Genomic DNA, 27,183 nt, shown 5'->3' with positions numbered 1-27,183 from the left:
ACTCTCAAACTTTAAGATTAATTATAATAAATCAGAAATTTTTCTTTTGAGTGTTCGCACGGCAATGCATCTCCTTAAAGTACTAGGTGTCCATCTTCCAGCAACCATGTATACATGTGCAACTATGCAACTATGCCCCACTGCTCTCTACCATTAGAGCGGACTTGTAGACGTGTAGGAGTTGGGAACGCAAAACTTTCTCTTGGATGGGCCGAGTCAGTGTTTTGAAAATGAATGCATTATCCCGCATACTTTTTTACTTGCAAATGGTGTCTCTCTCTCTCTACCCAGGTCTTTCATCCCAACTCTCAACAGTAGGTTTTTAAAATATATCTGAAATGGAAAATTCCCTCGTTTAGCCCTTCGCACTCTATAGCGCCCTAACCGGGTGGGGGGTATGGGCGTACCCACTCTTCATAAATACTATGAGGTAATTGCCTTTCATCGAATATTGGATTGGTGCAGAACGTATCAAGAAGAATAGGCAAGGGCACAGAAAATTAATTAATGAAAAATAAATAACAATAATAAGATTCTTCAGCTTCCCAGGTACAAACCATTCACCTAAATTATATCATGAATAGAGATAGGTGTGTTTCTCTGAATCAGGGTTAATGCATATAAAAAAACATGGAGATTAAAAGAGGGCAAACAGCCAGACAGGATTTTTGAAAGCGGAAGAAAACAGTTTCTTGAGCAAAAAATAATAATGACTTTATTATAAATAAATAATAATAATAAAAAATTCCACGATCTAGAAATGATTTTTTAAAAGATACCTCCACAACATAATTATGTAGAATGATATGGTTATCAGAACATGGATAGCAACACCAACCACATATTCATTCAAACAGATGTCAGCTAAATAGCACTTAGTACATAAGAAAATGTGTCCACTAGCAGTATAAGTATGTTGGAGCTCAAAAATGAAGCCGATTAATCATCATTTGGAATGATCATGTATTTGCAGCTGGAAACTTCTGTATAGTAAAAATAAAAACCACTTTCAGAAAGTCTTGCAATGAAAACCACAGGGCAAAAAGATATACACAAACGTAGTTTGTGATAAAATGCTTTCAAATGGGATTCGTTTCTCATATAGAGTTATGTTAAAGTTATTTCTCCAATTGGAAATTGGCACCAACAACACTTGTATATTCGCACACTGAATCAAGAAAAACAGCAGTATAACAGGACATATAGGGATGAAGATGTTTGAGAGTGAATTCCCTTTGCTTACCCAGACCTGTATGGATGTACACAGTGGAGAGGGAAGTTTTTTTCACTCAGTTCTTTATAAGGGTCAGAGAGACCAATAAACTGTGTCCTTACTGGCGGCTTGTGGTCCATTGGAGAGAAATCCAGGTGTCAATCACCAGACCCCTTTAAAGGTATACATGGGCAGGGGGAGAAAATGAGGAGAGAAATCACCTTATTCAACTTATATATGGGGTCAAAAAGATCAGAAGATTGTATCCTGAAAAGCATCCTGCTATCCATTGTATGAAGGATGTCCGTTGCGGTTTGATAGAGATCAGCCTGCGAGTCTATCAGCTGATCCAAAGGAAAGTCCAATGCTTATGATAGAGGTCAACCATTGAGTCTTTCAGCTGATTCAATAGATGTTTAAGTAATCCCACAGCGGTCTCCACTTAATCCACTCAAGGAACACAGGGGTCAGGGAGAGTTTTCCCACCTAGTTGGAGAGACCTATCTGTGCCCTAAAATGGAAAGTGGGTAGGGGGGATAATGTGGGGGGTTTTAATTGTTTTTTTTAATTCATGCTTTTAATCCATGTTCGGTTTAAAAGCAGTTAGTGCAGACGCATCATGCTGACGCGTTTCCATCAATAAACAAAATTCTTCAAAGGCATCCCAGAGAGGCTAGTGGATTGGTGCCATAGTGTATCTTTTAAACTATGGGTTCCCCTCGAAATAAAAAAAATAAAAAAAGTTTGGCTGGTAGCAATCTCTCCCATGCCCCCTGGCTCCCCCGGGAAGGTAGAGGTTTGTCTGAGCTCACCTCTCCCACAGCTATCCATGTCTTGAATAGGGGAACACCTCTCCTTTTTCCGAAAATGGGCAGTTGATGGGGAGATGCGATGTGGCAGATTTGTGCAAGACCATGGGCTACTGCCTCTGGTTACTCAGAGCATAGTACAGCCATTTTCCTCTGGACTACTGCTGCTACAAGCAGATCCAGCATTTCCTTCGGAGCCTGCCCCAGGCAGTTCGATATCCCACCCCAGCATCCCCGTTGAAAAATTATGCATGTCAGTCTCGGCGATTATTTATTGCATTTCTGTGCTGTATGAGATATTACAGTCGCCGGAGACTAAGAGGAGGCTTGCTTATATGAGGAAGTGTGAGAGGGACCTGCGTTATTCACTGAGAGCCAACTTGACCACCTTACCCACTCTAGTTCTGTTGACATGAAAATGCAGGAGAGTGGTTACATTTACGTACAGGGATGTCGGTGCCTTCTGCTTGTCATTATCACCTACCCATATTCTAATTTTCCATGGTTAGAAGATACCCGTTGGTATAGCTTTCCCTCCAAATTGGCTCAGATCTACCCAACTGTGTCAGATGCCTGCTGGAGGGAGTGTGGACATCAGTGTGCATTCCTATACATTTGGTGGAAGTATCCCAGGCAGACATTAGATCCCAAGTCCAAGAAATTCTAGACATTACCTAAATTCCCCATTGGAACTTCTGCTTCATGTCCTGACCATTCCTCTCAATCATTATCGTAAGTCCGTACTGCCCCACCTTTTAAATGCAGTGAGGAGGCTAATTTTGTTTTTTCAGAAGAAGACTCAGATTCCTAGTCGAGCAGAGTGGGTCCACCAAGTGAATGATATCAGAGGAATGGATGGCGACATGCAGGGATTGTTACGATAAATTTTACGGTATCTGAGCTACCTGGATACATTATGTCAATAAAACAGCGGCGGGCTCTCAGGTGGCTTAACCCCATTTGACTCTTACACCATGAACAGTCGAGGCTCCCCGAGACCTCTGCCCCTTAAGGGCCACTAATTGTTTTGAGCAGACTGAGCCTGAGTCCTCATATTTCTTTAAAACTTTTCAAACCTGTTATTGGTATGTCATATTATGTAGTGAAATGTGCTGCTCTGTTCCCCATACCTTCTTTTTCCTGTTCCCACCTCTTTCTTCTTGTCCTTTTCTCTTCGCTTCCCTTTACCCCATTTCTCCTCCTGAATATCTCTCGATTTATATCCAAGTTTAAGGTATTGAGTATTCATAGGTTCCATTGTATGTAGGAGGATGAGAGACTTCACATTGTGATAGTGTTCATCAGGTGCAACACGGTTCTGATACTTCTTTTGTCTCAACACCCCTCAAAAAGTGTGTACCACAAGCCTTGGTGTATGTGAGGGGGGCCATGATGGACGCAAGGGCAGCATGGTAACGCTTGTGCATGCTAGGCTGAAAGGAAATGTGGCTTAACAGGTAAAACCCCCTCCATGTGGTATGTATACATGAGGACACTAGAGACTACAAACTTTTGCTAGTGTCAACTTCCACTACCTGTGGTACCATTACCCAAGTGGTTGGGGTGGTGAAAATCTTGATACATGACATCAAAGTGGGGCAGGACTCTACTTTATTTTTCTAAAAGTTAGCGAGTATGAGAAGTTAGCGATACATACAGCCCATAACTTGTGTAATGTGTCATTTTATACAATATAAGGGACAATACAAAAAGTAATAGACGATGATAAAAATAATGTTGCTGTATATGTTCTAGATCTACAGTTGACCTCTGAGGGGACCTTCCGTATTATAACAGGTTGCAATCGGAGATGATGAAGACTTCATCCAATCTGGAGTTAACCAGACTTGGATTTGTCAAGGAGAGCATCTGCCACTGCCTGAATGAGAGATCCCTCACTTATATAAAGTTACTATTGCTATTGGAGTTACACAAATGCCTCATGCTAAAAAGAGCTTTCCTCATTTTCCAGCTGATTGTGATTTGCCATATTGAGTTACGCAATTCCATGGTGAGGTTTTGGAGCAGTTGCTAGCTCTCCTCCATATGCCCAGATTGTGCTAGATTTGCATTGATGCAAAATGATGCATTGGGAAGACACTGGGGAACAAGAGAAAACAGGGGCACGGATAACCAATCAGATTTACTAGCTAGGGTTGAGGATTCGTTCACACCACAACATGTTCAAATCTGTGCAATCTGCTGTGGGTGTAAAAATAATCCTAATGGCACCTTAAACGCAGATCGCAAGCACAGTGAGTTTGCCTGCACCAGATTGCCCGGGACTGCAATGCATTTCTGAAAAGACATGCATGCACTACTTTAAGTATGATCCAGTGAGCTTTCAGCCCATTCAAATCTGAATGGGCTGAATCACACCATACTGAGTCGCATAGGAATTGCACAGGAATGTGGACTAAAAATTCATGTAAAACTGTATAGCATACCAGAAGCTCATAGAAAGGCCATATCCAAATAAGTTAGAAGAATGCTAGAACTTAATGTCAATGAGGATCGCAGAGTAAATGGTCAAGCCCAGTTGTATTGGTACCCAAGTCAAATGACACTGCAGTTCTGCAACGAATTTGGAAAACAAGTCTAGTATCTAGGTTTGACCCCTAACCCATGGCCAGGGTGGATGATCACCATCTCAAAGAAAGGTCTGTGCATGCCTTGTGTCCCTAAGTTTGCCACCATAGCCACATCACTAACCAACCTAACACAGGGATGGAAGTCTGAGATGATACAGTGGAATGCTGATGCCTAGAAAGCTTTTTTTTTAAACTTAAAGTTGCATTAACCCAACATTCACTGCTGGTTTCCTCAGATTTCTTCATGGAGTTAAATGATGTAGACAGACAAGAGAGGTTTTAGGAGCAATCCTGTTCCAAGAGGTCATTTGGGAACGCAGCCCATGGTTTGTCTCAGCAGAAAGTGGACAACCACAAACTAGGTTGTGGAGGTGTAGCCTTATCTGTCAGAATATCTCAATTAAACACAATATTTAGGGATACTTTACGGTTCGGGTTCATTACAGAAACTGCACTTGCAATTGTGCGATTCACATGCAGTTTAGTGCAGCCAAAAGTAGTGCATGGGGTGTCATTAACTCAACATTGACACTCGCTGCAGATTGCAACTGTGGAGCATTTTAAATGCAGTGCGGGAAACAGGCACAGAATTTGGGTTTCCTGCATCGTGTTTTAGTGAGAACTGGCTCTAAAAATGACATTCTTATTGTTGTCTTTGATCTTCAAAGCAATGTTTTTACCCAAAGTCTGTTTCGGAAACTGATGGTGATTTTCTTATCTAAACACACTGGGGGAGGGGAGACATATATCGACAGATCAGGCTGCCTGTTTGTTAGAAAAGTCTATAGAGTTTTTATGTTTATTTGCAACCCTTACAGTTGCAATTCTGGAGAACCAATTGAGACAATTTTGTACAGGTCTCTGACAGAATTACCACTCAACACTCAAGAGAAGACTTTTGTCTTCCTTTTTCAAGACTGGAAAATTTTCAAGATAAAGCTCAATTTTACTCAAGACACATGCACAATTAGGCTCTGCTAACATTATCACATTGCCGCAACACATGTTATCACAACGCAAGGCAATTCATGCTACTTCCGCAATAGTGGTGTCATGCAGGGCACCCACTGCGCAAATTTGAAGGGTTCATCAGGAGCAGGAGAAAATTCACTCTGTGTATTGCTAGCTTAAAGTAGACTTTTAGGTGGATCCTAACCAGTCTTAAAAATGATGAACCTCACCCCCCCAACACCTAAACCTACTAACCTGTGCAAAAAAAAAATATATATATGTATATACTTTTTTTCACAAATATGGTAAAGATTTATATACTTGCCTATTTTCAGCTCACTCCAGTCTGGTCACGTGTTCCTCTATGTCAGCCAGCGGCAGCTGCAGGGGAATATAGAGAATACATGACAATGGTTGTGAAAGCCTGGAGTGATGATATCACGATAGGCTCCCATGGTACAGCCATTGTCAGAGGTCCCTTCTATCTGCTGCAGTGGTTGCTGGCTGAAACAGGGGAGCTGGATCACATAACCGCAGGCTGAAAACAATTAAGTATATACAACTTTTTTCCAGGTTAAATAGTATGTGTTAGGAGGGGAGGAAACATCTTTAAGACTAGTTAAGCTTTAACTTGAATTCTACTTTAAACGTAACCAGTCAGAGGATGGCAAAAAACATTTGAACTGTGGGGCAGTAAGCATAAAACTGGCTTTGGGCACATCCAATAATAAGAGTTCAAGAAGCAAAGCACAAATACTATTTGCAGTTGCAAGCCCAAAATTACTTCCTGACTATTGTTAGTGAAATGTCATCAGCAAAAAAAAAAAGGATGGGTAGGAGAACTGTGCAAATTAATACAAAATGGTAGACACAGAATCAGCCATTGTAGGAAAATAGTTATTTACTGTCGATCATGTCAAACTTTTTGCCTATTGGGAGAGAGCCACTGCATATTTTTAATTCTCTACTTGTATGTAAGCTCCCTCTGTCTCATAATGGAAAAAAAAATAAAAAAGAGACATCTATTACAATGGTTTAAGATAATAATGCATATTATTAATTTAATTAGTAAACGTTATACCATACCTTAATATCTTCTATTTCATCTGGCACAATTTTATACGCAGAAATAGTCCCGCCCAATCTAAAATCAGAGACATAAATCTCATTACTTTTCACATTCAGGAGAGGCGATAAATATTTTTGCATATATAATCACATAATTGTGGGGGGGAAAAAAAGAAGAAATAGATTGTATGTTCAAAGTAGTACACTTTATCTAGTAGGTTATGTGAACCAGTTTGAAACATCTGACCAGATATAAATGATTATTGCAGAATATTGCTCTATTAAACAAGAGCCTAAGAAATAGTTTTCACCCTTTAAACTATTTTAATCCATTATCCAGAAATATTAGCACAACCTCAAGAAATAAATGCTTAGTCAAATTCGAAAAAAAATCTGAAAATAAAACAATTTAAAAAAAACAATATAACTCAGCATATGTTTTTGAATTATAAAATGATCAGCCATCACATTATCACCTCCCACTATAACCCAGTGTTTCTCAACTCCAGTCCTCAAGGCGCCCCAACGGGTCATGTTTTCAGGCTTCCCGTTATTGTGCACACGTGATTTGATCAGTTTCATTGCCTTAGTAATTACCACAGCTGTTTCATCTGAGGAAGATCCTGAAAACATGACCCGTTGGGAAGCCTTATTATAGGCTTACCTGTAGGTTAAAGTGGTAGTAATGGGTTTACAACCACTTTAAAGGATCTGCTACTTGTGGCTTGGTGCCAGATACCACAGCATACCTTCAGAGGTCTAGTGGAGTCCATTCCTCTGCTAGTTATGGCAGTGTTTAACTACAGTCCTCAAGGCGCCCCAACAGGTCATGTTTTAAAGATTTCCCTCAGATGAAACGATACCGTGAATATCTCCTAAACTATTCACTGAAGAAACAGCTCAATCGTGTCATGTCTTCAGCAGCTGTGCCGTGACTGGCGGTGCACACGCATTCGCAAGAGTGAAGGCATTGCGGCTTCATCCAATCACAGCGCCTGAACTCGCAAACCCGGAAATAACTCCGGGAGACATGTTGCTGGTAACAGCGGTATACGGGGACCGCTGCAACCCAAATGCATTTAGACAAGCAGGTGAAAAAAATCTAAGACAAAATATCTAAGAAAAAATAAATTAACAAATATATATCACCTTGTAGCGCTCAACTCCTACTATAGTGAATAGAAAAATAATTAACTCCAAAATTAAGTTAGCCACACAATATATGTATGTACATTTACATGTGCATAATTAATAGTGACCCACTAGTGGTGCATTCTAGTGAAAAAATACACATTAATGAGAGTTACTAAACACAAGTGAAAAGAATATAAATAGTCCATAAACAGTAATCCAAAAATGCAAAAAATACTTTTTTCCTTTTGTGAAAATTCAGTGTCCGTATACCAGAAAGCCTTCACCACACCCTTGGTGTTCGTGACCCCCCTCGTTTGGAGCACTCACCAGCTGTACTGCTCAGCACTCTCGTGTTGAGCCAGAAAAGCGTTTTAAAATCTTATAAATGATGTTGATCAGAATCCAGCAATCACTTGCAGTATAATTCCCTTCAGATATCAATAGGATTTCATCTCAAAATACCAAAAGGCAAGCGATTTCATGCCCATAGTCAATCTCCACAGCACCTCCTCACACCATGATCACAGTAGGCTCCCTTATTGAATGAAACAGGCCGGGAACGTCAACAGCAGCACGTGAAGTAGAAAGGCAGTACTCAGGATTCCAGGGAAATGGAAAGAAGACTCACCCAAGCATTAGGGCAGGCCAGAGAGCTTTCTTCGTGTTCCAGGAGAGCTAGCTCAAAGATGTGAAATCAAAAATAGCTCTCCCCACAGACGCATGGACCAGTATTGCCACAGAGGCATACTTGGGTGTCACATGCCACTTCATTAATGAAGACTGGAATTTTACATCGTACAATCTGACCACTATGCCACTTGAAGATCGGCACACAGCTGAAAACATTGTTAACTGGGTGGAAAAAGCAGCTGAAAAGTTTGAGATATCCATGGCCAATGTAAAAGTAGTTGTCCATGATAACGCTGCAAATGTCACTGCTCTGCGTATTTTGGAAGAAAAGCATGGCATCTCTTCTCTCAGGTGTGCTGGTCATACATTGAAGTTAGTTGTCAACCATGCCCTGAGGGATCCCCAGATCAGCAAGACACTGAGGGCTGCAAAGTGCCTTGTGGAACATTTAAAAAAAAGTGAGCTGGCCACTACAAAGCTTAAAGGAAAGCAGCAACAAATGGGTACCCCTGAGCATGCATTAATAAATGATGTATCCGTAAGATGGAACAGTACTTTACACATGATCAGCCGCCTGCTTGAACAGAGGTGGCCTGTGACTGCAACTCTTTCCGATCCTAATGTCACACCATGAGGGAAGCGCTTCCTGGGTTTAAAAAATGATCAGTGGAGCTTACATGAGGAAATGGAACAAGTCCTGAAGCCTTTTGAGTGTGCTAGTGTTTTCTTAAGTGGAGAGTCCTATGTGACTGCTTACCCTCTACCTCCTCTGGTAAAGGGACTCCATAAATCCATACAGAGCACAATTTGCGATACAGCAGCAGTCAAGGCTTTCCAAAGGGTTGCTGCACAGGAGATGACATCAAGATGGGAGCGGGAAACTAAATTCAGAGGTGGAGAAAATATATGTCTTATTGCAGCAGCCCTGGACCCCAGATTCCGCAAACTAAAATTCCTGCCGGCAGAGGACAGTTTAAAAGTTCACCTCAAGGTCCAAGCTTTTGCTCTTGAAGTGAAAAAAAGATACGAGGAAGAGCAAACGCAACATCAATGTGAGGAACAACAGTCAGCCAGTGCAGACATGAGATTTTCTGAGAAGAGGCAAGTGTCTCTGTTGGACACTTTGCTTGGTTCTTCAGATTCAGATGACCACCACAGTAATGGTGAGGATGACATGACTGGTCACATCCAAGATCAAGAAACCCACAGTGAAGTTGTGAGGAATGAGATACACATGTATTTTAGTGAGCAGGCTATTCCAAAGGAAGAAAATCCGCTGAAATGAAAATGAAAAGAGGTTTCCCATCTTGGCCATACTGGCAAATAGTTACTTGTCTGTGCCTGCAACATCAACCAAATCTGAAGGGCTTTTCTCAGTTGCTGGCAACATTGTGACTAAAAAAACAGCAAGCCTAACTTCAGAGCATGTCGATATGCTAACCTCCCTCCTTTTGCCCTGTTCATGTTGGGCTGTATTTATGTTGAGATGGCTGCCTTGAGGTAATCTTTGCACTGTATTGGCCATTATTTTTGCACAGTGTTGAGCAGGGCTTTTGTTGGGCTTGTCTCCTTGAAAACTATGTTACCTTTCAGGTATGTTTTACATTACAATTACAAGTAACACATCACAAAAATACTCAGCACTCTACAATAACACTATGTAATGATTACAAAGAGTTATTGTATGTTGACCAGTGTTTTTGTGGTGTTACTGTATAAACACTTTAGGGCACCAGGCATAATGCCATATAAATTCTGCCTATTACTTTGCAAAATATGCATTCTGAAGGCATGATGTGGTTGAAAGTAGTAAGGTCAAAATGCATCTTTTGCAAAGTGTTAGGCAGAATTTATATGGCATTTTCATGCCTCATGCCATAAAGTGTTACATTTTATTTTTTGGCACTTTATTTTTGTATATGTCTTTCATGTGTTTTTGCACACACAGTGTTGAGCAGCAGTGCTTTTGTTGCATTTATATGGCATTTTTTAATGCTTCTGGCTTTGAATTAATGGCAATGCCATTATGGCATTATTCATGCCTGATGCTAAAGTGTTGTTTACATTTTATTTTTGGCACTTTTTTATACTGTAAAAATTTCAACCACATTGAAGTATTTTTTGGAAAAAAATTAATAAAAGTTGAAATATTATATTAGAAGTTGTACTTAACATTTTTTGTAAAGTTATCCAAAGGGTTATTTAGCTCATCACAAAAATAACACACTAGATTAAGTAAAAGAAATTAAAAAAATAATCATTATAGTCTATCACTAATAGAAAAAATAAATTGATAGATTAGTCGACAGACAACCAATTGTTAGTTGCAGCTCTAACTCTGACCAGCATCCCTGTCCTTGCTGAAGAAAAGCATCCCCACAACAGGATGCTTTCGCCACCACCATGTTTCATGGTGGGGATGGTGTGTTGCTTTTAGGTCAAAAAGTAAAATGTTGGTCTCATCTGACCAGAGCACCTTATTCCACATGTTTGCGGTGTCCCCCAAATGGTTTCTTGAAAAACTGCAAATGGGACTTCTTATACTTTTTTTTTTTTTGCAACAGTGGCTTTCTTCTTGCCACTTTTCTATAAAGGCCAGATTTGTGGAGTGCACAACTAATAGTTGTACTGTGGACAGATTCTCCCACCTGAGCTGTGAATCTCTGCAGCTTCTCCAGAGCTACCATGGACCTATTGGCTGCTTATCTGATTAATGCTCTCTTTGCCCAGCCTGTCAGTTTAGGTGGAAGAGTCATGTCTTGGTAGGTTTGCAGTTGTGCCATACACTTTCCATTTTCAGATGATGGATTGAACAGTGCTCCGTGAGATGTTCAAAGCTTGGTATTTTTTTTAATATAACTTAAGCCTGCTTTAAACTTCTCCACAACTTTATCCCTAACCTGTCTGGTGTGTTCTTGGTCTTCATGATGCAGTTTGCGCACTAAGGTTCTCTAACAAACCTCTGAGGGCTTCACGGGACAGCTGTATTTATTCTGAGATTAAATTACACACAGATAGACTCTTTTTACTAATTAGTTGACTTCTGAAGGCAATTGGATCCATTACATGATTTACAAGTGAATGCGAGGGACAACACCACTAATGGAGCAAAGGAGAAGGTGGAATCGCTACAAAGAGAGAAAACTAAGGGGAAAGTAATACTGGCATATGCTATAGGCCCCCCAACCAGAGGGAGGAGGGGGAGGCGGACCTCCTATCATAGTATGGATTAGCAGCAAGGATGGTTAGTGTCATTATAATGGGGGATTTTAATTATCAAGACAGACTGGGCAGAAGAAACCACACATTCATCTAAAGCTCGCCATTTCCTAAATGTCTTAAAGGACAATTTCATGGGTCAGATGGTAATGGCACCAACAAGGAAAAATGCGTTACTAGACCTACTGATTACTAACAATACAGACCTGATCACGAATGTGGAAATACGGGACAATTTAGGAAACAGCGATCACAGGTCAATTTGTTTCAGTATAAATCACACAAATAGGAAACATAACGGGAATACAAAGACACTGAATTTCAAAAGAGCCAACTTCCCTAAATGACAATCCTTTCTAGAAGATACTAAACGGGATAAATCTTAGGAATAAAGAACACAGAGGAAAAATGGGTATGCTTTAAGAGCATATTAAATAAGGGTATTAGCCAGTGCATCCCAATGGGAAATACATTTAAATAAGAGCTAATAAAAGTCCTGGGTGGCTTAACTCCAATGTAAAAATGCATATAAAAATAAAGCAAGGCCTTCAAAAAATACAAGGCTGAGGGACCATCATCATCAGCATTCCAACATTACAAAGAATGCAATAAGAAATGTAAGGGTGCAATCAGGGCGGCTAAGATAGAACACGAAAGGCACAAAGTAGAGAAAGAGTAAAAAAAAAAAAAATCCTAAGAAATTCTTTAAGTATATAAATAGTAAGAAAGGGAGGTCAGATCATATTAGTCCCATAAAGAATGGTGAAGGGAATCTGGTTAGTAAGGATGGAGAGATGGCAAAAGGTATTGAATGTATGCTTCTCCTCAGTCTTCACGAGGGAAACGGGGTTGCTTCAGTAACCAAAACTGCAATGTTTATCCTCATGACATGTCAGAGGAAGCACCCTCATGGCAAACAGAGGATACAATTAGAAATAGACTTGATGGCTTGCAGGGTCCTTAAGGAATTCAGGAAGTCAAGTAATTGCCAGACCATTGTTCCTAATTTTTACGAACAGTCCACTGACTGGAATGGTACCAGCAGATTGGAGAAGAGCCAATATTTAAAAAAAGGGCCAAGATACATCCCTGGGAATTACAGACCAGTTAGCCTAACATCAATACTTGTGCAAGGGGGGGATAATATACAAGATTGTAATTAAAATGGTATCATTAGCAGTACCCAGCATAGATTCATGAATAATCGTTCTTGCCAAATCAATCTGTTAACTTTCTATGAGGTGGTGAGCTGCCATCTAGATAACGGAAGGCCTGTGGCTGTGGTGTATCTGGGTTTTGCAAAGGCATTTGATACGTTTCCCCATAAAAGTTTACTGTATAAACTAAGGACTGTCAGTATGGACCAAAGGGTGAATACATGGATTGAAAACTGGCTACAGGGACAAGTTCAGAGGGTAGTGATAAATGGGGTGTACTCACAATGGTCCAGTGTGGAAAGTGGGTTCCCCCAGGGTTCTGTCCTGGGACCAATCCTATTTAATTTATTCATAAATGGCATGGAGGAATGGTCTCTGTATTTGTGTATGATGCTAAGCAGGGTAATCATTTCTATGCAGGATGTGGAAACCTTGCATGGAGAACTGAACAAATGAATGGGGTGGGCTACTACATGGCAAATGAGGTTTGACGTACAAACATTTAAAATAATGCATTTGGGTGGCAAAAATATGAATGCAATCTACTCACTAGAGGGAGAACCTCTGGGGGAATCTGGGATGGAAAAGGAACTGGGAGACATTAGAAAATAGGCTCAGCAATGGCATGCAATGCCAGGCTGCTGCAAGCAAAGTCAACAAGTTATTGGCATGCATTAAAAAGGGGATTAACTCCAGAGATAAATTTATAATTCTCATACTCTACAAGACACTGGTCCAGCCGCACCTGGAGTATGCCATCCAGTTCTGGGCACCAGTCCTCAGGAAGGATGTGCTGGAACTGGAGATAGTCCAGAGAAGGGCAATAAAGCTAATAAAGGGACTGGAGGACCTTATTTATGAGGAAAGATTATGAGCACTGAACCTAATCTCTCTGGAGAAAAGAAGCTTGAGAGGGAATACGATTTCAATGTACATATACAGTACTGGTGACCCCACAATAGGGATAAAACTTTTTCCGTGAAAGGGAATTTAAAAAGAGACATGGCCATTCACTAAAATGAGAAGAGAAGCAGTTTCTCATCCCATGAAAAGGGAGCAACTTTAAATTTTTAAACTCAAGCTATGCTTATTATGTAAGTCGGGAATCCTTATCTTATATGGTTAGAGATCAATGGATCACCCCCTGATTTCTTTTTTTTTCTGTTCAAATTTTTTATTTGTTAACAAATCAGTAAACATCAATATGTATTTACTTGAAGGCAATGAAAATTACAATGAGTGTAACAATCAAGAAATACAAAGAAAAATGTCTTGGTTGTGAGGATACAGAGTAATGCAGGGTTACACAAGAATATTGTATATATGTGTTGACGGATTCCAAGGAGTTCTAAGATGTTGGAGGCTACAGCCTATTGTTTCAGTAAATACAGCAGAGAAGAGTCACTCTGTGTGGTGGAAGAGGGGTGACTGTTAGAGATGTTACACCAATAGATTACATTACCAATGATAAGCATTAGGTAGGGGAGTGAGTAAGAGAGAGGAGGAAAGAACAGGTGAGGAAAGGAAGAAAGCGAGGAGAAGCAAGAGAGGGCTGTCAGGGGCGATCACACAGGCCTTCAACTTGTGTTATAATCCTGGGAGGTCGGGGGGGCTAAAGTTCCAAGAGTTTTGTCAAAATTTGGAGGTAAAAAATCCTCTATCCAGGGTCGCCAAATTGTGAGGTGGTGGGGGGTTCTATCTAAAATTGTGGCCTCAAATTTGCTATGTATCATAGCTTGGGTGATTCTATTTTTGACTTCACTGTGTTTAGTTTCGGGGTTTTCCAAGCTCTAGCTATCTTTTTCTTGGCTGCAGTAGTGAGTTGGAGAAGGAAGCAGAGCTGGGCTTTAGTACAGTCCAATGTGACATGGTTTATTACTGCAAGGGATGGGCCTGGGTCTAAGGGAACTCAAAGCAAAGTAGAAGCCATATGAAAGATCGTTGTCCAAAAGTGCTGTGCAACAGGGCATGACCACCATAAGTGAGCATGTGTGCCTCTCTCACCACAACCACGGAAGCATGCTGGGGGATAGTTTGGTAAAAATTTGGAGATACTTGCGGGAACTAGGGCCCACCTCACTTTGTAGTTTGCTTTGAGAGCAACAATATTTTGGGAAGAAGTCTTAGTGTTGGCCCACATACTTTCCCAGTCCTCTATGTCTAAGTCTATTTCCAGGTCTTTGGACCATTGTGCAGTGTATTGTGGGAGGCTAGGAGGAGGGCATGTGAGATGACTATAGAGGTGATATATGATAAAATGGGCAAATCTGGAGGTACCGAAAGCACTCTTTAGAGGGGAGTTGCTATTGTGCTTGTAGAGCAGGGAATGTTTACAGGGAATTACTAGTGACAAGGTTGCGTATGTGGCTTAGTCGTGATTGGGTCCACACCTGGAAGGAAGCTGGTTCGGTAAAGGCAGGGTAAAAGTTTGGGTTGTCGAAAAAGGAAAGGAGTGGGGAATGAGGGGACAGTTTAAAAGGGCCCCATCATTTATCCCAAAGTTTGAGGGAGTTTTGCATTATAGGGTGGGTTATGGGGCCTCGAGCAGAGCTGGACATCCATATCAAGTTAGTCACTTCTAGGGGATGAAAATATATCACTTCCAGGCTGACCCAACAGCGGTGTTTCGTTTTTTGCGTGGTATAGTGTGATCTGAGCCAGTTGGGCAGCGTGATAGTATCGTGCAAAATTAGGGAGCCCTAGGCCCCTGCTAAGCTTACTACGAAGCAATATAATTTGTGATACTCTGGGTTTCATACGGGCTGATATGTATTTGAATACCCGACATTGTATGGTATGGGAGATTAGGTAGTAGTGGCATCTTGACAGCCGCAACGTGTCCGAGCCGGAGACGCACAGTGGCTGCCAAGTGGCCAGCAAGGAGGACATATAAGCCAAGATGGGGAGGTAGTTTGAAAGAGGTGGGTTGGGATTCTAGTCAGCTTTATTCCAAGATATGGTATTGATGATGCAGACCATGTGAAGGGAAAAATTTACCCGTAGATGACTGAACTCTGTCTGAGGGAGGAACACGTTAAGGGCCTTGAATTTGGACTGATTGACCTCTAGGCCTATTACTACTGCAAATATGTCTAATGTATGAATAAGGTTTGTGAGTGTTGTGCGAGGAGAAGTTATAAATAGTCAAGCGTCATCGGCAGACACATCTTATGGGTTGTGGAAGCAACTTCCAGGCCTTTAATAATTGGGTTCGTTCTCATCAGGGCTGCCAGGAGTTCAATTACAAGGGCAAAAATTAGGGGGGAAAAGGGGCAGCCCTGTCTGGTTCCCTGTTGAATAGGGAAGCAGTTTGAACGAAAGCCATACTTGATATATGCTTGGGTTGATTGTATAAAGAGTCTATCCACTGTAGAAATTTTGGGTCAAAGCCCCAGCGCTGGAATATAAAGCAGAGGTAGGTCCAGGAGACCATGTCAAACGACTTCCTAATATCAAGGGACAGGAGATGCGTGGGTATTTATGGTACCTGGCTAGGTGTTGTAGTAGGATTACACATCGGATGTTGTCGCTAGCCTGACGCCGCGGTATGAAACCCACTTGATCTTTATGTATTAGTCCCCCAATGATCAGGTTAAGTCTCAATGCCATTATTTCAGCTAGGATTTTAATATCCAAATTGAGTAGGGATATGGGCCTGTAATTGGACCAGAGGGTATTAATGGTGTTAGGTTTGGGTATCATAGATATGATGGCTGTCAACGTGTCCCGGCCGAAAGAGTGGTGTTTGAGCAGAACATTGAAGGAATTTGAATGGAGCGGGGCTATTGTGTCTGCAAATTTTTCTTCGTGAAGTCACATGACGATACGCCTGGGAAGGAAGTGCTTGTGGATACAGAAAGCCACGTCTGAGAGACGAAAAGGAACATTTTAAACTGCTATCTGGCATTTTTAAACTGATTTGTTTATCCTGCCTTAATGTGGGGAGAAGTCCTCCTAGCTTGGAACTAAGGGTACACCGCTGTCACCATCTGAGACCTTGGTATCTTTATGCGGTTTGCCTTACAGCAGTAAGGTAAGGGGCCACCCTATATGTTAACTGCGGGACACTGAAGAGACACCAGAGTGTGCACAGTTTACGTTGTATTGCACCTGCTACTACGAGAAGCACTTTACGGATTTTTTTGCCACTTTTTTATTTTTGTTTGCAGTTTGAGAGACTTCTACATTTGTTTGCACTGAATGTTTCACTATTTAATTTTGCTTTATACACACTTTGTGTGATACTTTATTTATTTGCATTTATCACTTTATGGGTATATGTGATTTCATGTGTTTCTATTTACACCGAGTAAGAAAATCTATTTATTGGTATTCATCACTATCACTGTGTGATTTTATACTTTATTTATTTGCATTTATCACTTTATGGGTATATGCGATTTCTTTTCTATTTTTGCGATTTTATGTGTTTCTATTTACACCGAGTAAGAAAATCTATTTATTGGTATTCATCACTTTCACTGGGTGATTGTATGCGATTTTTACTTTGGTCTATGCGATTTTATATATGTGGTTTCTATTTCTTTACATACATATATATATATATATATATATATATATATATATATATATATATATATTCGTTTGGAATGCTTTGTTGCACTAGTCACTTTGATCACTGATCACGATTTATCACGGGAATCAGAATTTATGCACAGATAATTTATGTTTTTATTGGCTAGCATTTCATGGATTAATATTATTTAGTTTAAGGGAGCGCAACACCATTTATTTGATTTGTTGCTACATGTGGAGAGGCACCACCTGATCGCCCGAAGCTCCAGTACATTGATCGGCAGGAGGGATTCTTCCTGCATCCAGCGACCCTGGGCCAACTGTGCGCCCCAAACTCCCCCCCCCCCCCAACTGATCAGGCTGGAGTCCGTTGTGACCACCGTCCAATAAAGAGAAAGGAACAACTTCCCACACCGAAGGGCCGGCAACCTCAGCCACCAGAGCAGGGAATCCCTGACTAGCTGGCTCACCCAAATTTGACAATCCAGGGACAACGGAGATTTGCCCCATATGGACAGAATCTCCTTTTGCAAGACTCAAATGTGGAATTGAGCATACAGTACTGCCTCGAAAGTGGCTACCATGAGACCCAGGACTCACATTCAAAAATGCAGCGATGACCACCTGCAGGACACAAACAACTTGTCCGAAGGGAGAAAGACTCTCGCCTCTGAGGAGTCCAGAAGCAAGCCCAGGTACTTCAGGCGTGGAATCGGCACCAACACCGACTTCTGGAGGTTCAGTACCCAACCAAACTCCCGAAGAGTCTGCATGGTGATTGCCACATCCTCCCTTAATTCTAAGGCGGAAGCTGCTCTCAGAAGGAGGTCGTCCAGGTAATCTACAATTGCGATCCCTCGCTGCCATAGCAGAGCCAGAATTGTGGCTAGCACCTTGGTGAAGACCCTCAGTGCTGATGCCAGACCAAAAGGGAGAGCTACAAATTGGTAGTGCTCATCCCCGACCGCAAATTGCAGTAACCTCTGATGCTTGATGCATATGGGGACATGTAAGTATACGTCCTTGATATCCAGGGATGCCAAGAAATCCTCCTGATGGAGTGCAGCAACCACTGAGCGAACTGATTCCATCCTGAAACTTTGTACTTTCACAAAGCTGTTGAGGGCCTTAAGATCCAGGACCGGATGGACCCCTTCCATGTTTGGGACTACAAACAGATTGGGGTAGAATCCCTGAAAGCTTTCCAGCATCGGTACAGGCACTATCACCCCGCGCAGCAGCAGAGCTTGTACTGTCCCGAACAGGGCTTCCTAACGAGCCGGAAGAAGATGAAGGTTGGGAGGGAAAAAATCTGTTGAAACCAGTTCGCAGACCCACTGGTCGGAAAGTAGGGAGGGGTCCACCGAGCTGCAAACTCCCAAAGGCGACCCCCCACCCGAGAGTCGGGCAGGGGAAAACCTTCATGTGGCAACAGATTTGCTCTCAGGTTTGTTTGGCTTGCGAAACCAGGGGTGCTTTTGTCCCTCAGCGGGCACCTTGTCCGACTGGGAATGCTTGCCTGCTGACCCGGGCGGACGAAAAATACGCTTCTGAGCAGAAAAGGAGGGCCCTTGCCTACGGCGTGGCTCCTTACTTTTCCTGGACTGTGGGAGCAATGTACTCTTACCCCAGTAACAATCTTAATAATGTCATCCAGCGAGTATCCAAATACCCTCTATCCCTGGAAGGAAAAATCTGCCAGTGCTTACATAGATGCCTGGTCCGCAGACCAGCATTTCAGCCAAATCAAGCGACGTAGCACCACAGCTGATACTGAGGCTCTAGAGAGCAAGGGAATGCAGACCAGGGAAGCCTGTTGCTTCTCCAATTCAAGGTGCAACAATTTAGCCCATTCAGTAAGCGTCTGGGACACTAGGGCCATGGCTAACACTGGCCGCAATGCTGACCCCTCTACTGTAAGCATGGACCGGGCAACCGCCTCGGCCCTCCTGTCGGCAGAGTTATTGAAAGCAGGGGTCCCTTCCACTGGAATTGTGGTTTAACCTGGATAGTGGGGGGTCAACAATTCGAGGAGATGTCCATTTCTTCAGGAAACTCTCCTCAAAGGGGTAATGTGATGTGATAAGTGCTACTACAAGCGTTTTTTCCTGAGCTGACCCAGACACGGAGTCATTCTCACTGTACGAACAGTCCTGGTCCGCATCCTCTAACATGTCAGAACATGGGCAGCCTGCCACAATGGGACTCAAGTCTGAATAAGAGCTTTGCCCAGAAGACGGTGGGGGGCGGGGGGGGGGTTTACCCATAGGCACCGCAGGTGCAGGGGAACCGATTGCCATAAGAAGGATGTCTGAGGAAGAAGCGCCAGCTTCTGACACCATGCTGACCCACACTCACCAGTCACCAATTAGGAACCTAAGGCAAGTCACACAAAATGTCCACCCTCCTAGCTGCCACAGACTGAGGGGGCCACCGCAGAGCTCAACACCCTGACCCAGGTACTGCGCTGTGCTGCTGCTGTCGGCTCTCCCCTGCATCAGCCACAAGGTGTTCTGTGTAAAAAGCAAGCTGTTCAAGAAGGAAGCAAGCACCCAGCGCTAAAGGCAAACCAAGCCGAGGCTACTAGCATAATGGCTGCCGGCCGCCTGAGCAAGAAACGTCTGAGGGCACCAGGAAATTTGCTGCCGGACTTCCAGAAATGGTCTATATCATGTTTACTTGGATGTCATGCCTGTACATGTATTGAACACTTATTGGTCACATAGAAACTCTCCCTGACATTCATGTACAATTGATAATAACATTTTTACTCTTACATTGTTTTTGAGCCTGCCTCATTTAAAGTCCCATACTCGTCTTGTTTTTTGAATTTTGAATAGGGATGGAAACGCACTGCCCCCCCCCCCCCCTTCCTTGTGCGTTTCATTTAAAGTCCTAGTATATGGAGATATACATTCCCCCCCTTTTTTGCATGTTGCAACCGGGATGGAGGCAGAGCTCCAATACAATGGGTAGCTTATACCTACCCTTTAATCACCTACATTTTCCTCAGGGACGGATGGGATTTTATTCCATGACTCCTACCCTGTAGATGGCATTTATCGATTGTGCACAATTGTAATGTGTATGTATATATATATATATATATATATATATATATATATATATATATATATATATATATATATATATATATATATATATATATATATATATATATATACACACATATATATATATATATATATACACACATATATATGTATATATATAATTTATTTATTTTCTTACTATGTGTGACCTATTTTCCATACATTTATGTTCCGCAGTTCTTTCCCCCCTAGTGGATGCTGTTCATCGTGCCTGCTGTGTTCGGGTTGCTCCTTGTCGTCTCTTTCCCGGGAGTTGCGATTCGCGCCAGACGCCGCCCCCTGGCCCCCATTGGTTTGACCAGGTGACATGGGGGCATACAGTCTTGTGCGTATCGACGCCACGCTCATGCCGCACCAGTGACATCCTCAGTGAGCGCTACTTGGTTACCATGGCATTGTCCATTCAGCTGATGTTTGGCGGGAGTGTAGTTTTGGCGCCATTGGCGGCCGGATGGCTCCCGCTCGTCATCACGCTTGCGTGACGTTGGCGCACGTCTGCCCTATTTGGCTGGCCGGCTTGGGCATCCCCATTCACAGCTGACTAGATGACCGGTTTGCCCTGCCTGCCTCATATCACGTATAGATTTGATATCCGCTATTTAGGGGTACTTACACACACTATAGTTTCTTCATATACTTCCTTTTCTCACTATTGTTTGAATTATATTCATGCTGATCTTCTATGGTCATCACTTATTACGATTGTATATGGTCACTTGCCTATCCCTTATTTCTCTCGGTCTACATATTTTCTTCACTTTGTATTGTTTTACTCTTCTGTAACCTTCTTTGCACATCTTCTAGGTGGCTATTTTAATGGCTCCATCTGTGCACTGTCGCTTCAATCTTTTCACTTTTCTTTCTCCATGCATTTTATTTCTTTGGTACTTGGCAGTGCTACCAGGTTCATCACATAAAAAATACCTTCTATTTATCTTATAGATTCTACTTGCCGTTATTGGGATAATACTCCAATTACTCTATTTATCTGCTGGCTGGGGGCTTCTCATTGTCGGCCGGGTGCTCTGGGCGGGCTCTCTGCGCCTCAGCTCCCGGGGGAGGCTTGATGTGGCGACCCATGTACACCGGGACAACTCATGCTCGGCATTCCTACGGGGTATAAGTTCTGTGGACTTGACCATCTTTTTTCTATATAAAATGTATTTATTTATAATATTTCCTATACTATAGGCTTTTTAATTTAGAACTTCTGTTATTATTCATTATTTAAAGACATTGTATATCGGCTCCTGATGAGTCGGTCAACCGACGAAACACGCCGAGCTATTGAGGATGCAATCCCTCACATTTCCATCATTTTTTACATTTTTATGAATTCTATTGTAGTGTATTGTATATTATTACTGTACTACTTCTTTGGAAATTTGTATAAATCTTTTTCCCTGTTATAATTATCCATATTCTATATCATGTTTACTTGGATGTCATGCCTGTACATGTATTGAACACTTATTGGTCACATAGAAACTCTCCCTGACATTTATGTACAATTGATAATAAAAGTTTTACTCTTACATTGTTTTTGAGCCTGCCTCATTTAAAGTCCCATACTCGTCTTGTTTTTTGAAATGGCCGAAAGGGAAAAACTGTCTGTGGCTACAGGAAAATGGCCGCGGCCTCCCCACATAGCGTACACACAAAAAAAAAAACATGGCCCAAAAACAGGAAAGAGGACGAGCGGAACATCAACACCGAGCACAGCCCCCTGTCAGGATCCGGGGCCCCCCTGACAGGTACGTGCACCGCACCCATATGTGCCCAGTCACACAGCGGCCCATAGCATTGGGAGGAAGGAAGGGACAGGGAGAGAAGAAAGGGAGAGAGACCCCCTAGTCGACCTCCCAGGGAATGCCCAGAGACAGGTGGAACCATACTTACAATTCCTGTAGGGACTGCTGAAAGCATTCCACGGACAGACCCATCACCCGAGCAGTACGGGGTGGCTGTCGGCCATGGCCCACTGACACGGACAGTATTGTGCAGTTTTGCTGTTTTTAACATGTTCTGCCTAGTCCTCTCCTGAAGGGCCGATATAACCCTAAGGTCAAGATGAAGATGCTGTGTCCATCAATGAACAAAAGAGAAACAATTAAATGATGTGCAAACTAATAAAGTGCTGTTAATAAAGCGCTCTCAGATTAGTGTTCATTATTTGTAATGTAAAAATTTCACTCCACCATGCTGTTCATATGACTATAGCATTCACAATTCGATGTGCTTCATCTGGAATACAGTGACCAGTGATGGGTACTCATCTACAATCACCAACTAGGTGGACTGTGGCCAGTTGAGACTGCAACTCCTATGAACACTGCATGTTGGATTAATTTCAGCAAATCACAGCACACACTGTTTCCTTGGTCAGCTGAAGGTTTCCTGATGCTGTCCTAGATCTGTGCAGTAACAGCATAACAGTTTACGGCAAAACAAATAGATTTTTCTATGTATGTCTATTTGACTCATAGTGCTGGCAACTTTATATGATTATTTTGTTTGTTTGTTTTTCCTTTATACTACAAAACAAGGCATACTTAAGGGAGGAAGTTGGTTTTGTGAAATAATTGTGAAGTGGAAGGAAAATTAATGGTTTTCAATTTTCGCAAATAAATATGTGAAATGTGTGGCATGCATTTGAATTCAGCCACCCTAAGTCAATACTTAGTAGAACCAACTTTCGCTGCAATTACAGCTGCAAATCTTTTTGGGTATGTCTCTAGCAGCTTTGCGCATCTAGAGTATAACATTTTTGCCCATTCTTTGCAAAATAGCTCAAGCTCTATCAGATTGGATGGAGAGCATCTATGAACAGCAATTTCCAAGTCTTACTAGAGTCTCCATTGGCTTTAGGTCTGGACTTTGGCTCTAAACCAGGGGTCACAAACTGGTGGCTCTCCAGCTGTTGCAGAACTACAAGTCCCATCATGCCTCTGTCTGAGGGAGTCATGCTTTTAAATCTTGCAATGCCTGATGGGAATTGTAGTTTTGCAAAAGCTGAAAGGCCACCAGTTTCAGACCCCTGCTCTAAAACATTCCATTGTAGCTCAGGCTGTATTTTTATATTTTTAGGGTTGTTATCCTGCTGAAATGTGAACCTCCGCCTTGCAGACCAACATGTTTTCTTCTAAGATTTCCCTGTATTTGGCTCCACCCATCTTTCCATCATCTCTCACCAGCTTCCTTGTCCACGCTGAAGAAAAGGGACAGGGTGATGTGCAGTGTTAGCTTTCCACCACACACAGCATTTTGCTTTCAATCCAAAACGTTAAATTTTAGTCTCATCTGACCAGAGCACCTTCTTCCACATGTTTGCTGTGTCCCCCACATGACTTCTCACAAACAATGGCTTTCTTCTTGCCACTCTTCATAAAGGCCAGATTTGTGGAGTGCACGACTAATAGTTATCCTGTGGACAGATTCTCCCACCTGAGCTGTGGATCTCTGCAGCTACTCCAGAGTTACCATGGGCCTCTTGACTGCTTCTCTGACTAATGCTCTCCTTGCCCAGCCTATCAGTATAGGTGAACGGCCATGTCTTGGTAGGTTTGTAGTTGTGCTATACTCCTTCCATTTTCAGATGATGAATTGAACACTGCTCTGTACACTGTACCTTACACTAATATAGGCCCATCTCTCATTGACTTGAACAGGGACCCCCTGATTGGTGGAACAATGTTACCCCTCTCCTCCCTCCAGGCATATCTCCTCCAAGATTGGACATTTTCCCTTTCCCCTTAATTTAGCATAGCTCAGCGCCTCACTAGTACCCACTCTCTTGGGGAGATAGAAGAGAAATGATCTAAAGAGAAGGTCATCACCTTCTCTTGAATAGGGCACTTAACTAGGCATGGTCATAGCACGGACAAATTGTCCATTACCAAGAAATATTCTCAGCATATCAAACACCCTTTGAAGTGGATAAAGGGTTGGTTAACACATGGGACTACAAAGCCTTTATCTAGCTAATGAATTTGGCCCCATCAAGTTTCCACTATAATATTTAACTCAGATGGTATCTCTTCCTTGCATTTGAATTTACGATGGGTAAATAGCGGAGCATCTCCCATAACTCACACACACCAAACAAAAAAAAAAAAAAAAGGTGGAAGGAATTAGGTTCTTAATCTAAAACCTATCATATGTGTACAGCTAGCTAGGTTAAAGTGGTTGTAAACCCTTACAAACCACTTTGTTCTACAGGTAAGCCTAGATTAAGGCTTACCTGTAGGTCCAAGAAATATCTCCTAAACCTATACGGTTTAGGAGATATTTGCCCGGAGACAGGTACCGCTGTCTACGGCGCATGCACTTGCAATAAATGTAACAAACAATATGAGAGTTGCACCATGAGACCACTGAGAAATTGAATCAGCAAACATTTTCATGGTGCATCCTACAGCACAGATAAAGGTTTATCAAATGTGTCTAAGCACTTTAAGTATGAACATAATGGCAATATGGCTTCTCGTACTCAGGGTTGTAAAGAATTAAATTATCCCCACGTGGGGGGGGGGCATCCATTGTGCACTTCTTTTACGTGAAGTTTGGTCGATCATCCACCTACACAGACAAGGGCACCTGTGGGAATGAACCACCGCTATGATGTGGACCCTTTCATGAAATAAGTTTTATAAAAAGTCCTGGAGCAATGCACATTGTATTATGCCCATCGCTTGTGATACACTTTGTGGTCTGGTTCACACTGCTGTGATGCAGGAGCCCTGCGAATGCACATACATAGTGGTGCCCCCATTTCAGCTTGTGTGGCGCACTGTGGGCTGTTAGTTCGGGAACTAATCGGATTCTAGCCTGAATGCATTGCGATTTCAGCCAAACCTTTGTGTCGCTGGAGTCGCATCATACAGACATAGCATGTGATGTGCACTGCATTGCGTTACAAATCGCATGTGATCTCACATCACGCAGTAGTGTGGGTAGGCCCTGAATGTGCACTCACTTTTATGTATAGTCTTTATATTTTACATCAAGCATCATGATTTTTTAATCTATACATTTTTTCATTAAAGATTCTCTTATAGAGCTTTTAATATATGTTTCTCTTCACATGTCAAGATAGTTTTGGTAATTTTTGTATCTCGTGTTGTATTATAGCTAGACTATTTGCTTCTCATTTGTCATTTACACATCTGTTGAGAATTTGTAACCAATCACCTGACTTGAATTGAACACAATGTTGATTGTAAAGGAGTAGTAGTCATGTGACAGTCTTTTATGTATAAATGTTCATGCTTTTTAACATACATGAGTGCTGTGAACAAGGCTTGTCGCAGAAACTAGTCTGCTGCTGACTGTACTCACTGTGAAGGCTTGAAAATAAATACGCTTGATGGTATGGAGTTGTCGGCTGCTTTTATTCGATAATCCCTTACCAATAACACTATTATTCTAATATATATATATATATATATATACACACACACACACACACACACACACACACATGCATACAAATATTCCCAGTTGCTAATGGAGAATACTGAAACTCCTCATAAGGAAACATAACCCTGCTTTAAACTTCTTTATCCCTGACCTGTCTGGTGTGTTCCTTGGCCTTCATGATGTCGTTTGTTCATTATGGTTCTCCAACAAACCTCTGAGGGCTTCACAGAACAGCTACATTTATACTGAGATTAAATTACCCACAGGTGGACTCCATTTACTCATTAGGTGACTTCTGAAGGCAACTGGTTCCATTAGATTTTAGTTCAGGGTATCGGAGTAAAGGGGGCTGAATACAAATGCACGCTTTTGACATATTTGAAAACCATTTATCATTTTCCCTCAATTTCACAATTATGTGCCACTTTGTATTGGTCTATCACATAAAATCACAATAAAATACATTTACGTTTTTAATTGTAACATGACTAAATATGGAAAATGCCAAGGGGTATGAATACTTTTTCAAGGCACTGTACAAAATGTGTATAAAAAATCAAAACAATATTTGGTGTGTCCACATTTTCCTGCTGGTCAGGAGCAGTCACTCTCAGCTCTCACAGCACACCTGCATACCCAACACAACCCCTTCCTTGCTCTCTCCATCACACCTGCACCTAAACCCACATTTCTACCATCCTCACCATCATAACTGCACACTAATCCCAGTCTATCCCCTGCTCTCTCTACCACACTTGCATGCCTAACTTTCCTCTTCCCCACCTGTTTTAACCCCATAAATGCCACACCACCATGCCGCAATCACATGCAATGCATGCGGTTGTGGCGCACCTGAATTCACTTAAATGTTTTGCGTTTAGTGGTGGTACTGCCCACTGACAGGGGCAAGAGGAAATAAGAATAATTGGAATTACACAGAAACCTATTTAGACCAGGACCATCAACATCTACATCTCACAGCCAGACCTTTCTAAAAATATATGTAGCCAAAAACCACCTCACTCAGCTCAAGATTAAAAAGATCATCTTCTAATAGGTTAAATATAAATATAGAAAGGCTTTCACATCTTTACTTTGTACAGAGCACTTCGAGGTTCACCAGAACTGTCTTTTGAAGAGCTTGATGGCTGCAAATTGAGACATTCCACTGCAAATCTTCAAGTCTTTTAAATGCAAGCTGTAGTCCTTCCAATGGTGGCTTTTGATTTTATACATCATCTGCACTTTATAAATGAAAATATTACAATTTGTATGTATGCACATAAAGGGTATTCCATACAAAGATGAATAACCTCTTGCCGCCCACCATATGACGGCCAGGTG

General features: G+C 41.9%; 1 protein-coding gene across 26 annotated transcripts in view; it reads right to left on the bottom strand.

The window, feature by feature from the left end:
- Positions 1-27,183, bottom strand: part of GPHN (gephyrin) — a 935,903-nt gene that overhangs the window by 609,339 nt on the left and 299,381 nt on the right. For all 26 annotated transcript variants that reach the window (XM_077464979.1, XM_077464987.1, XM_077464985.1 and 23 more), the window contains exon 3: positions 6,651-6,708. In XM_077464979.1, the coding sequence (XP_077321105.1) occupies positions 6,651-6,708 (58 nt within the window). The remainder of the gene's footprint in view (positions 1-6,650; positions 6,709-27,183) is intronic.

This window comes from Lithobates pipiens, unplaced genomic scaffold (genome assembly GCF_037356315.1).
Source record: "Lithobates pipiens isolate NorthernLeopardFrog02 unplaced genomic scaffold, aLitPip1_a1.2 Scaffold_30, whole genome shotgun sequence".
In the NCBI taxonomy this organism is placed as follows: domain Eukaryota; kingdom Metazoa; phylum Chordata; class Amphibia; order Anura; family Ranidae; genus Lithobates; species Lithobates pipiens.
This window is presented reverse-complemented; position numbering and strand designations above follow the sequence as displayed.